Here is a 14,324-nt window from a genome sequence, read left to right as displayed (position 1 = left end):
GATCATGTAACTCAAAGGCTGAGATCTCCTCCTATGTTTTTTAACCTAGAAATATCCATAAGGTTAGGTTTTCCATTCTTTGGTTCTTTTGTATAGTGATTTCTAGGAGATCCTCTGGAGCTGTGTGCCATCTTGCTTTGTAACCTCTTTGCCCTCATGCGCTTCAGGTTATCTCAGGGTCCTTATCCCATAGTGGAAAACAATTCCTTTTTTCAGAGAGTGCCTACTTGGTGCACTTGACCAGACAGAGAGCTCTTGCCCATGTTAGTCTGAAGTTCTTGCTGGTGGTGCTCTCTGCTCTCAGGGCCCAGGGCTTATGGCCCAAGCTTTTGAAATTGCAGATGGGCCAAGGTAAAGATACTGAATCACCTCCACATGTAATGACTACTGTTATGTCAAGATTATTGGAATAAAGTGAGTTAGGTAGTTCTTAAAGATGGAAATTTAGGCAAATGCCTAGGTATTCACTGGCTGTAACTAAACACATAAATTACACACTACTATATATAAAATAGATAAGCAACAAAAACCTTCTGTATAGCACAGGGAACTATATTCAATATCTTATAATAACCTATAATGGAAAAGAATCTGAAAAAGAATTATATATATATATGCACATATAAATAAATCTATATGATATAGTAAATATATATATAACTGAATCACTTTGCTGTACACCTGAAACTAACACAACATTGTAAATTAATTCTTCAATAAAAATGGTTAGGTGGTGCAGTGGTTGCGAGTCCGCCTGCCGATGCAGGGGACACGGGTTTGTGCCCCGGTCTGGGAAGATCCCACATGCCGCGGAGCGGCTGGGCCCGTGAGCCATGGCCGCTGAGCCTGCGCGTCCGGAGTCTGTGCTCCGCAACGGGAGAGGCCTGCGTACCAAAAAAAAAAAAAAAAATTATTGGTATGTTCTGCATGTAAATCCTTTGTTAGATATATTTATTGCAAATATTTTCTCCTGGAGTGTGGTTCTTTCCCCCCCTTTTCTTAACAATGTCTTTCAAAAAGCAGAAGTTTTCAGTTTTGAAGTCTATTTTATCATTTTCTTTTATGGTTCATGCTTTTTGTATCTCAAGAAAATTTTGCCTACCTTTAAATATTGTACTGTTTCATTTATAATGTTACTACCTTACAACAACATTCTTTCATTTTTTTCCACTGCCCTTTGTGCTATTGTTATCATACATTTTAGTGCTACATATATTTTTAATAATGTGTTATAACCCTACTATATATTGTTGTTATTTTTTCTTTAAACAGATGATTTTCTTTCTTTCTTTTGTTTCTGTTTGCTTTCTTTTTTAATAATTTTTCTTCCAGTTTTATTGAGATATTATTGACATACAACACCTTATAAGTTTAACATAAACAGCATAATGATTTGACTTGCATACATCCTGAAATGATTACCAGAATAAGTTTAGTGAACATCCATCATGTCATTATAGATGCAGAATTAAAGAAATAGAAAAAAATGGTTTTTTTCCCCTTGTGATGAGAACTCTTAGGATATACTCTGTTAACAGTTTTCATATATAACATACAGCAATGTTGATTATATTTATTTTGTTGTACATCACATTCCTAGTACTTATTTACTTTATAGCTGGATGTTTGTACCTTTGATTGCCTTCATCCAATCCCCCCACCCCTGCCTCTGGCAATCAGAAATCTGGTCTCTTTTTCTATGAGTTTGTCTATTTGTTTGTTTTCGATGTATTGACCTGCAACACTACGTTAATTCCTGTCATACAACATAGTGATTTGATATTTCTGTACATTTTAAACTGATCACCAAGATGATTCTTTTTACAGTATGTCACCATACAAGATATTACATAGTTATTGACTATATTCCCCTAATGTACTAAATGTATATATATGTAATTCCATACCTGTGATGCATTTATTTTGCAACTGGAAGTTTGTACCTCTTAGTCTCCCTCACTTTTTCTTTCCTCTCCCCACACATCTCCCCTCTGGCAACCACCTGTTCATTCTACGTATCTATAGCTCTGTTTTTGTTTTGTTATGTTTGTTCACTCCTTTGGTTTTTTAGATTGCACATATAAGTGAAATCATACAGTATTCGTCTTTCTTTGACTTATTTTACTTAGCATAATACCCTCTAGGTCCATCCATGTTGTTGCAGTGGCAAGATTTCATTCTTTTTAATGGCTGAGTAGTATTCCATTGTGTGTGTGTGATATATACATACATACACACACACACCTTCTTTATCCATTCATCTATTGGTGGTCATTTTGGTTGCTTCCATATCTTGGTTATTGTAAATAATGCTGGAATGAAATAGGGGTGCATGTATCTTTTATAATTACTGTTTTTGTTTTCTTCAGATATATACCCAAGAGTGGAATTGCTAGATCATATGGTAGTTATATTTTTTAATTTTTGAAGAATCTCTATAATGTTTTCCATAATGGCCGCACCAACTTGCATTCCCATTAACAGTGCACAAGAGTTCCCTTTTCTCCACATGTTTGCCAACCCTTACTTGTTGTCTTTTTGATAACAGCCATTCTGACAGGTGTGAGGTGGTATCTCACTGTGGTTTTGATTTGCATTTCCCTGATGATGAGTGATGTTGAACATCTTTCCATGTGCCTGTAGGCCATTTGTATGTTTTCTTTGGAAAAATGTCTGTTCAGATCCTCTGTCCCCTTTTTAATCAGGTTGTTTGGTTTTCTGATGTTGAATTGTATGAGTTCTGTTTTTTTGGCGGGGGGTATTAACCCCTTATTGGATACATTGTTTGTAAATCTTCTCCCATTCAGTAATTGGCCTTTTCCTTTTGTTCATAGTTTCCTTCACCATGCAAAAAGCTTTTTAGTTTGATGTTGTCCCATTTGTTTATTTTTGCTTTTGTTTTTCTGGATACATATCCAAAAAATATTATAAGACCAGTGTCAAAGAGCAGGCTGCCTGTTTTCTTCTAGAAGTTTTATGTTTTCAGGTCTTACATTTAAGTCTTTAATCCGTTTTGAATTTATTTTTGTGCATAGTGTGAGAGAGTACTCCAGTTTGATTCTCTTGCATGTAGTTTTCCAGTTTTCCCAGCACCAATTATTGAAGTGGCTGTCTTATCCTTATTGTATATTCTTTCCTCCTTTATTGAAGATTAATTGCTCATATTAGTGTGGTTCACTTCTGGGCTGTCTATTCTGTTCCATTGATCTGTGTGTCTGTTTTTGTACCAGTACCATACTGTTTTGATGATTGAAGCTTTGTAGTATAGTTTTAAATCAGGGCGTATGCTACCTTCAGCATTGTTTTTCCTCCTCAAGATTGTTTTGGCTATTCAGGGTCTTTTGTGTTTCCATAAAAATTATTTAGAATTATTTATTCTTGTTCTGTAGAAAATGCCAGTGGTATTTTGCTAGGGAATACATTGAATTTGTAGATTGCCTTGGGTAGTATGGCCATTTTAACAATGAGCACGAATGCATGAGCACTGCACATCTGTCCAGTTGTTTTTGTCATCTTTGAATTCTTTCATTAATGTCTCATTGTTTTCAGAGTACAAGTTTTTTATCTCTTTCATTAGATTTATTCCTAGGTATTTTATTCTTTCTGATGAAATTGTAAATGGGATTTTCTTTTTCTGATAGTTCATTATTAGTGTATAGTAATGCAACAGATTTTTGTGTATTGATTTTGTATCCTGCAACTTTACCGAATTTGTTTATTAGTTCTAACAGTTTTCTGGTCCTGGACTTTTGTTTGTTGGGGGTTTTTTCATTACTGATTCAATTTCATTATTGGTAATTGGTCTGTTCAAGTTTTCTGTTTCTTTCAGATTTAGCCTTGGGAGACTGTACATTTCTAGGAAGTTATCCATTTCTTTTAGGTTGTCCAATTTATTGGCATATAATTTTTGTTTGTGGTAATCTCTTATGATCCTTGTATTTTTGTGGTATCTGTTTAACTTCTCCTCTTTCATTTCTGATTTTATTGATTTGGGCCCTCTCTCTTTTTTCTTGATGAATCTAATGATTTATCAATTTTATTTATCTTTTCAAAGAACCAGCCTTTAGTGTAATTGGTGGTTTTTATTTTTCAGTTTGTTTTTAGTCTTTTTTTCATTTGTTTCTTCTCTGATATTTATTTCTTTCCCTCTACTAACTTTGGGTTTTGTTTGTTCTTCTTTTTCTAGTTCCTTTAGGTGTAAGTTTAGGTTGTTTGAGATTTTCTTGTTTCCTGAAGTAAGCTTGTGTCACTTCCCTCTCAGAACTGCTTTTACTTCATCCCATCAATTTTGGATCATTGTATTTCCACTCTCATTTGCCTCCAGGTATTTTTTGATTTCTTCCTCTTTTTGTTTTGTGTATCCTTTGACTACTTATTGTAGATATAGGTGAATTTTACTACTTTTGCCTTTTAAACTTCCTATTAGCTTTATAACTGGTTGATCCACTACCTTTACTGTATGTTTGCCTTTACCAGTGAGATTTTTCCTTTCATAATTTTTACATTTCTAGTTGTGGCCTTTTCTTTTTTGCTTTGAGAAGTCCCTTAACATTTTTTGTAAGGCCAGTTTGGTGGTGCTGAAGTCTTTCTAGCTTTTGCTTATCTGTAAAACTCTTTATCTCTCCTTCAACTCTGAATGATAACCTTGTTGGGTAGAGTATTCTTGGTTGTAGGTATTTTTCCTTTCATCTCTTTGGCTGTATTGTTCTACTCCCTTACGGCCCACAAAGTTTCTGCTGAAAAATCAGCTTGTGGTTTTATGGGACTTCCCTCGTACCTAACTAGTTGATTTTCTCTTGCTGCTTTTAGGATTCTCTCTTTACATTTAATTTTTGCCATTTTAATTATAATGTGTCTTGTTGTGGACCTTTTGGGGTTAATCTTGTTTGGGACTCTCTTTACTTCCTGGGCCTGGATGTCTTTTTCCTTTGCCAGGTTAGGGATATTTTCAGCTGTGATTTCTTCAAATAAGTTCTCTTCCCCCTTCTTTCTCTGTTCTCCTTCTGGGACCCCTATAGTTCAAATGTTAGTATACTTAATGCTGTTCCAGAGGTCTCTTAAACTATCCTCATTTTAAAAAGTTCTTTTTCTGTTTTTTTTTTGTTCAGCTGGGTGAATTTCCACAGCTCTGTCTTCCAGACTGCTGGTTTGTTCCTCTGGGTCTACTATATCTAGTCTACTATTGATTCCTTCTAGTGTATTTCAATTATTGTATTCTTCCACTTTGTTTGGTTCTTTATGTTTTCTAACTCTTTGTTGAAATTCTCACTGTGTTCGTCCATTCCTCTCCTGAGTTCAGTGAGTATCTTTATTGTCATTACCCAGAACTCTTCATTGGGTAGATTGCTTATCTCCACTTTAGGTTTTTTCCCTGAGGTTTTGTATTGTTCCTTCTTTTGGAATATATTGCTTCTTATCCTCATTTTGCATAATTCTCTGTTTTTATGTCTATGTATTTAGTAGGTTGGTTACATTTCCTGATCTTGGAGAAGTAGCTTTATATAGGAGATGTATTGTGGGACCCAGTGGCACATCACCCCCTTCTGGTCACCAGAGCTATATGCCCTGCGAGTGCTCCCTATGTAGGCTGCATTTGCCCTTCTGTTGTGGTGAGGCCACCTACTGTGGGTGCACTGGGAGGTGGGGCTGCTCCCCTTCACCCCCAGCCCAATTGACTGCAAGGCCCTGAGTCGTGTGGTGGATGTGGGCTTGCTGGAGGGTGGGGTAGGCTTCACACACGGCTGGCTCTGTGATCTGGTGGTCCATGTGGCTGCTGTGGACCCGCTGGTGGGTGGGGCAGGCCCCCTAGCACTAGTAGGTTAGAGGGAGGATTCCAAAATGGTGCTTGCCAGCACTGGTTCATCACGGTAGAATGAGCTCCCCAAAATGGCTGCTGCCAGTGTCTCCACCCCCAGGAAGAATCCCAGTCTTCTCCTCCCTCTCTGGGAAACTCTCCAAGATGAGCAAGTTGGTTTGACCCAGGCTCCTTTCAAACTACTGCTTCTGTGCTGGGACTCAGAGTACATGAGATTTTGCACATGCCCTTTAAGAGTGGAGTCTCTGTTTCCTCCAGCCCTCCTGAATGTAAGCCCCACTTGGTTTCAAAGCCAAATGTCCTGGGTGCTTGTCCTTCTGGTGCAGGAACCCCAAGCTGGGGAGCCCCATGTAGGATCTGACCCCTCACTTTCTGGGGAGGACCTCTGCAGTTGTGATATTCCTACCACTTGTGGGTTGCCCACTCATTTATGTGGGTCCTTTAATATTGAATCTCTGCTCCTCCTACATGTTTCATTGTGACTCTTTCTTTATATCTTTAGTTGTGGAAAATCTTTTCTGCTAGTCTTCGGGTCATTTTCATAGCTCTGTAAGTAGTTGCAACTTTGGAGTGCCCATAGGAGAAGGTGAGTTCAGGGTCTTTCTACTCTACCATTTTGTCCCTCCCCCTACCCTTGAATGTTTACTTTTATGCTTTGTACCATATACTAGGAAATAGGGCTTGCCAAAAGAAATACATTATGATTTCAATTATCTTGAAGTCTTATTTATAAAACTGTGTGTGTGTATATATATATATATATATATGAAACATATAAAGTTAAGGTGAAATTTGACTCTCCACAGGTGTTTATAATTTGGTAAAAGAAGGGATTTGTGGCCTAATGTGATAGAAGTCTTTGTGGCAAAAGTAAAAGACTTCGTGGAGAAATAGATCTAGAATGTAATTGGTCTTTACCAGATCCAGCTGCTACCAGTTCCAACCTCATGCAGACTGTAATCATGCCTTGAATCTTCCTTCCTCCCTCCCTGTTACCCCTTTACAGTCTATTCTCTATACAGCTGCTAGAGTAAAAATAATTCAAATCAAATGGCTCTCCTGCCCAGAATCCTTCAATGGCTTCTTGGGTCACTTACAGTGAAACCCAGAGTCCTTAATGATAGTCTACAAGGTTCTACATGATCTGGCTCTTGGCTTCCTCTCTAACCTCATTTCTGACTTGAATATTCCTTGCATAACCCTCTCTCTTCACACTGCCCTCATTGCTGTTCCTCAGACATTCCAGACATACTCCCTTGTCACAATCTTTGTCATTGCTATTTCCTTTACTGTGAAAATTTGTCTCTGTGATATCTGCCAGGCATACTCTCATTTTCTTCAGATTTCTGCTCAGATGTCCTCCTTAGCGAGTAACTTTCCCCAAAACTCTAGGAGTATTTTCTCATCATTCCCCAGCTCCTTTCCTTTTTTTCCTTCAAACCCAAAGTCCTTAGTCTGGCATTCAAGGCCTTCTAAGATCTCATCTCTGCTAACCTTTTTCGCTTCATTTCTATTGGGCACTCACAGCCTATGCTATAGTCTTATTGAGTGACTTACAGGTTCCCTAATATGCCTGTTGCACATGTCTCTTGCAGCACCTCTCACATTTTGCTACTTACTTTTTTATGGGCCTCTCCTTCTCACAGTGCATAAGCTCTTTAAAGGAAGGGACCTGGCATATTTTTATATTTCTGAGACCTAGCATTGTTCCTGCCATATCGTACATGGCCAGTAAATATTTACTGAATATAAAAGATGGTTTTGTCTCCAAGCAGAGACTAGTTGGAACTTGAAAAAGTTGGATATGAACCAATAAATCGGTGAAAGCAGTTTCATCTCTTCAGAAGGCTTGGAGGTGTGTGTGTCCAGAGACAAGTATGGTTGAAGAGAGCACAATGTTAGAATACTCTAATTTTTAGCAAAATCATATTGGGTGAGGAGGGATGACATGTAACATGACTGAATCATCACACTTAGCTAGAAAAAATAGCTTAAGTGGGAGGAAGGTGTTATTTAGAAAGAAGCAGAGCCATTAGGCACCAGAACAACTCTAACAGCATTGGTCCTATTATTTAGTCTGTGAGAGTCATGCAGGATGGTGACCATGCTCCTCATGAGGAAATAGTACAAAAGGGTAAACTTCAGGGCAGTGATGGCACATTCATGTTCTTGCTTATGCTGTCTTGGACCTCTTGCAGAGTGTTGAGAGTTAAGTTAGGCTTAACCTGACTGCTCTTGGCTCAGAGGGAGAGAATGCTATGAAAATTTAGTTTTATCTGTCAAGGGTGTGGGAGGGGGAAATGGCTGTATTTGTTTTATATATTTGCCAACGCTGGTTGGTGGTTCGTGTTTTCTATGCAGATTTGTGACAGTGGATCTATGTCAGTTAGCCCAGTATAATTGCACATGCAAACATGCTTTATATAATTTTAGTAATACATGTTTTGTAAAAATGTGAACATAATAGAGTCAGGTAGGCTATAGGTTTTTAAAGGATTAAAACCTTTTTTTTTTTTTTTCTAAATCAGGTTTGTTACAGAAAGAGAAAATGGCCATTGAAGCATTTCAGGTTTGCTGCCTCCTCCTGCCTCCTGAAAATAGAAGAAAGTTACAGCTGTTGATGAGGATGATGGCAAGGATCTGCTTAAATAAGGAGATGCCACCACTGTGTGATGGCTTTGGCACCCGAACACTGGTAGGTTGATTTCTAACATCTACGAGGGCTGGAGTTTGGGGGTTAAAATTCACTTGAGTAAAGTTTACTAGCTTGGCAACCAGAGGAAGGTACAAGGCAGGCCCACTTAAAGAGCCATGGCTTGGAATCCACCCAGACTGGTATTGTGCTTTTGGTCTTAGTGACTTAAAGAACATAATGAAAAGTAAAGAGTGAGTAGGGGTAGAGTGTAGAGGGAGTGTAGAGATAGCTGCTGCATCCTGCCTGCTGTCAACACGAGAGAAGGAAGCGTGGACAGAAAGGATTACTGGCGTGTCAAGAAACAGCATTCTCTCCTCCAGGACAAAAAGGGTCGCAAAACCTTTGTTACTATAACCAGTAGGAGAAGATGCAGCATATATCATGGATTAAAGAGGGAAGAAGTAAACTATAGAGTTAGACCAGACAACTTGGAAGGAAAGAATGTGTATCTTTCAGGGTATGATCTAAGGGTCCATGAGTGAGGATATTTCTTAATATATTCTGTTTTGCTTAAAAACAGGCTAATTTTGAATTCTACTTTGTCATGTCAGCATGTGTTTTAAAATAGGGTCTAGGTTTAGGATTATTTACTAGCAAAATTTATTAATTTTCCTCAAAAAATATCTTAGAGCAAAATTGATGTTTCATTGGGATGTACATCCTTTCTATATGTCGGTGAACCATTGTGTATGCCTGAGGGTCCACTGTTAGACTTTTAGAGGTGTGGTATAAGATCAGAGGACAAATCAGCACCCAGTAGAGTGATTCTTGACCTTTTTTGGGGGGTGGGTGGATGGGTAGGTGGGCTAATGGGCCTTTATGTAAAGCTGAAGAAAACTTTGCACCTATTCCCCAGAAGAATGCATGTGTAAAATTTTCTATACAATTTCAAGGCACTCACAGATCCCCTGGGGTCCCTAGTCTCCAGATAAAGTCTCTGTGTGTGTCTCTCCCTCTGTACATATGTGTGAGTGAAGATAAAGTATCATCTGCAGTATGTTGATGAAATGAAGTCTTATTAAACAGAATTACATGATGTCATGCTTATAGGTTTTTAAAATTATAGTCGATGTACAATATTATATAAGTTGCAGGCGTATAATATAGTGATTTACAATTTTTAAACGTTCCATTTATAGTTGTTATAAAATATTGGCTATATTTCTTGTGCTGTATAATTTATCCTTGTAGCTTATTTTGTACATAATAATTTGTAATTCTTTTTTTTTTAATTGGAGTATAGTTGATTTACAATGTTGTGTTAGTTTCTGCTGTACAGAAAAGTGAGTCAGTTATGCCTGTACATATATCTACTCTTTTTTAGGTTCTATTTCCATATAGGTCATTACAGAGTGTTGAATAGATACAGTAGGTGCTATACAGTAGGTTCTTATTAGCTATCTATTTTATATATAGTAGTGTGTATATGTCAATCCCAATCTCCCAATTTATCCCTCTGCCCCTTTCCCTTTTGGTAACTATAAGTTTGTTTTCTACATCTGTGACTCAATTTCTGTTTTGTAAATAGGTTCATTTGTACCATTTTTTTAGATTCCACATATTGCGCCTCCCCTCTTCACTCTCCCCACTGGTAACCACTTGTTTGTTCACTATATCTGTGAATCTGTTTCTTTTTTGTTATATTCACTAGTTTCTTGTATTTTTTAGTTTCCATATATAAGTGATATCATATAGTATTTGTCTTTCTGTGCCTGACTTGTTTCATTTACATGCTTATAGATTTTGAAATAAGATTGTCAACAATAAAATTAGTAGGAAAAGGAAAAAATAGTCCATCCAAAGGATTACATTAAGAATGGATTAGTTAAAATGAATTCTGTGGAAACAACTGCTATAATATTTTTTGTATTTCATCACCTAATGCACTTCTGATGGTTTTGTTCAAAGGTGATTGTCAAATGTACATACAAAATCCTGAAGAAAATAACAATTAACTAGGAAAAACTAATTGTTGAGGCACATAGATTGTGCTAGCAATTTTTTTTAAAAAGAACGAAATAAGACAATAATGAAATTAGGATATTATTAGACTAAATGGCTATAAAGTACTTTTAACTTAAAAGTGCTACATGATCCAAGTTGTGATGGTGATAATAATTTTCAGAATTTGTTTAAATATATATATTTAAAACCATCTATAAAAGGGGGTGCCTTTAAAAACTGCTCAGACAAGCATCTCTGCTAAGTCTCTGTGAGATGTGACGCACATTCTGTTCATGCTGGTTGATGAGAAGATCAGCCCATCTGAGATGACCAGGTGTGGCCAGGTGCCAGGTGAGATGTGCACCCTGTGCTGTGGGCCATTTCTCACTGACTAGGCACATTTGCTTTTTGCAAATTAGATGGCACTCAGTTCAGAGTAGTGAAAAAACCTCATCTGTGTTTATTTAAAAATTCACCCTCCCTCCCCTCTATTTTTTTTTTTTTTTTAGATGGTTCAGACGTTTTCCCATTGCATCTTGTGTTCCAAAGATGAAGTGGACTTGGATGACTTATTAGCTGCTAGGTTGGTGACGTTTCTGATGGACAATTACCAAGAGATTCTGAAAGTCCCTTTGGCCTTGCAGACCTCCATAGAGGAGCGTGTGGCCCATCTACGAAGAGTCCAGGTAAAGGAAGGGATATTACCAGTACTATAAAATTGCCAGCAGCAAGTTATGTAAGTTTGCTAGGCTTCTTGGCATTTTTTGTTTTGAAGATTGAGTGAGTTAATTTCTACGAAGTGCTTACAACCGGGCGTGGCACATAGTAGGCACTGCACATGTTTGTTATTATCTTTGAAAATTTGTGGAATGCCCACTAGGTTTTGTTGTGTTGATCAATGCTGCATACTTTTGGTTGCAAATTCCTAAAATGGGTTTGTTCAGAATCTACATATACTTCCTGATGGAAGTGATTTATGTGCAATAAAGTCTTGATTCATAATAGCCCTGCCACCTGGGTACTATTTTTTGAATGAGAAAGCTGAGGCACAGAGAGCATAAGTAATTTGTCCAAGGTCACAGAGCTAGGATTCAAACTGATAAAATCGTTTTCCAGAATCAGTGCTCTTAACTACTATGCCATACAGCCTCACTGTAAAGCATGGTATGGTAGAAGAACCCGGCTTCAGAGCCATAAGGACCTGGGCCAAACTCCTGGCTCCCCACTTGCCTGGTTATGTGGCTTTGGGCAAGTCCCTTAAGCCCTCTGGATTTTAGTTTCTGCAAGTGTTAAAATGGTCAATACCTACTCGATGAAGTTGTTGTAAAGAGTAGACACTACATTGTAAAGCGTGTGGCACAAATGTCATATGGCAGATACTTTTTGAAAGGTATTTATTGTTTTTGTCGTTGCAGTCATTATATTAAAATGATGCAAAAGAAATGTAATGTATTACTATCACGTGGGCCCCCCAGAGGGGTTTGTATGTCAGCCTGCAGGAGCAGAAACGTTGGGTAAACGCAGGCAGGTCTGCTTGTCTCCTTCTGAATGACTGGCCCTCTTTCCCCTTAAGCATGTTTTGAGGCTCCACAATTAAGGACCAGTGAGCTGCTACCTTCCAAAGTATCATTAAAGTAAATAACCATCTGTTTTCAGTGTGCAGTTTAAAAATTAAAATAAAAAATTTTCCTATTGAAGGAATTTGGAAAATAGAGAAAACACACTAAAAAATATCAGAATAACTCTAAATGTTCAGTGTTAAGAGTCTTTTCTATTTCCCCCTCTCCCTCCCTTCCTTCCTTCTTTCCCTCCTTTGTTCCTCTTTTATAACTTACTTTCTCTTAATACAACAAGAAGAAGTTTCCACATCATTAAATATTCTTGATTGACCCAGAATGGCCAGGAGCACAGACTAAATGGTGTTTGAATTTCTGATGTGCCCTTTATTAGCCATGTGACCTTGGCATGTTGTATAACGACTCTCTGCTTTAGCATCTGCCCCAACATCTCTGTTTTTCATCAGTAAAATGCGATAACAATAGTTAATAGCTACCTCCTAAGGCTATTTTGGGGATTGAAAGGCTTAAGACATGTAAAGTGCTTAGAATAATGTTTATCACATAGTAAGTACCTCATTTGGTACTGCTGCTGTTATTATTATCAACATTATTGTTATATATTCCACAATATCATTATGATTGGTAACATAATATTCCATAATATGAATATACCATAATTTATTTAAATGATTTTCTTTGGTTGATATTTATATTGTTTCCATTTTTTTTCCATTTTACAATCATTATAACAGTAAATATTTTTATAGTTAGATTTTTTTTTGGTCGATCTGTGATTACTTTCTAAGAATAAATTCCTAGGAGTGACATTTCACGGTCAAAGACCATGAATGTGTGTTAAACATTGATTGCATATTGTCAAATTTCCATTTAGAGTGATTGTTCCAAGTTGCATTCCCATTGTTGGTATAAGAAAGTGTTCATTTCTTTACACCCTTGCCTACTTTGGGTAACATACATACCTTTGCCATTTAAATGGGTGAAAAAAACAAATTACTGTTGTTTTAATCTCCCACCTCCCCTTGATATTTTATGAGCCAAACTTAAAAAAAACCCATAAAAATGAAAAGAAATACTTTCACTGAATTTCTGTAAGGAAAAGTGATAGCAGTGACTCCGTTGCTTTGCATCCTTGCTGGGCTTGTGTATTCACATGGCACAGGCTTGTATTGCAGGAACGTAACCCTGTGAGCCTTTCACTGACAGCTGAAGATCAGAAGGCTGAGTGATGATTAACTTAACCGCAGAGTAGCATGACCTGTGAAGGGGGGCTGTGATGGCCCTGAATAAAATCAGTAACTACGCAATTGTCCAGTTACATTTTCTCTCTTAGAAGTACACACTCATTAGAATTGCCAAACAATTGTTTTAGTGCTCAGAGCCTATAGATCTCTCTTCTCTTGCACAGGGTACTCAGCCACTCCGTTATAACACATTTAGGGTGGTAACTTTCTGAAAATGAAGTGTTACTTGGACTGTTCTGGTGAATTGTTTTGGAGCAGTTTCAGGGCTGACCCTGGGATAGATAAACAGTGAGGTCAGCGTTGTTTTTGACACCAACCTTCTGTTGACCTTGTCTGTAACCCTCTTCTTCCTCTTATACCCTTTACTCATAGATATCTTGTGTTTTTCTCATGTCCTAGGCTTTGGCGGTCACATTTTACCTGGGCCTCACCTTTTTATTCTGGCCCTTTTCTACTTTTTCCAGAATTCTTGGTTCAAATACAAATTAAGTGTTTTGTGTGTCCTCCTTTCCTTATGGTTCTGGTCTGTTTCTCTTGGGTTGTCCCTAAATAACCTGGTAAACTGATGTTGAGGCATGGAATGTTCTTCATGGAATAAGCCTTCCTGGCAACACAATTATTTACTTATTAAAAAAAAATTTTTTTTTGAATTTTATTTATTTTTTTATACAGCAGGTTCTTATTAGTCATCCATTTTATACACATCAGTATATACATGTCAATCCCAATCGCCCAATTCATCACACCCCATCCCCACCCCCTGCCGCTTTACCCCCTTGCTGTCCATACATTTGTTCTCTACATCTGTATCTCAACTTCTGCCCTGCAAACAGGTTCATCTGTACCATTTTTTAGGTGCCACACACATGCATTAATATACGATATTTGTTTTTCTCTTTCTGACTTACTTCACTCTGTATGACAGTCTCTAGATCCATCCACGTCTCAAAAAATGACCCCATTTCGTTCCTTTTTATGGCTGAGTAATATTCCATTGTTTATATGTACCACAACTTCTTTATCCATCCGTCTGTCGATGGGCATTTAGG

General features: G+C 37.5%; 1 protein-coding gene across 2 annotated transcripts in view; it reads left to right on the top strand.

Annotated features, from left to right (window-relative positions):
- The window catches only part of DEPDC1B (DEP domain containing 1B), a 106,073-nt gene that overhangs the window by 78,444 nt on the left and 13,305 nt on the right, over nucleotides 1-14,324 (top strand). For both annotated transcript variants that reach the window (XM_029217674.1, XM_029217675.1), the window contains exons 8-9: nucleotides 8,344-8,510; nucleotides 10,964-11,140. In XM_029217674.1, the coding sequence (XP_029073507.1) occupies nucleotides 8,344-8,510; nucleotides 10,964-11,140 (344 nt within the window). The remainder of the gene's footprint in view (nucleotides 1-8,343; nucleotides 8,511-10,963; nucleotides 11,141-14,324) is intronic.

This window comes from Monodon monoceros, unplaced genomic scaffold (assembly GCF_005190385.1).
Source record: "Monodon monoceros isolate NGI ecotype Baffin Bay Population unplaced genomic scaffold, NGI_Narwhal_1 Super_Scaffold_12, whole genome shotgun sequence".
Classification (NCBI taxonomy): domain Eukaryota; kingdom Metazoa; phylum Chordata; class Mammalia; order Artiodactyla; family Monodontidae; genus Monodon; species Monodon monoceros.
This window is presented reverse-complemented; position numbering and strand designations above follow the sequence as displayed.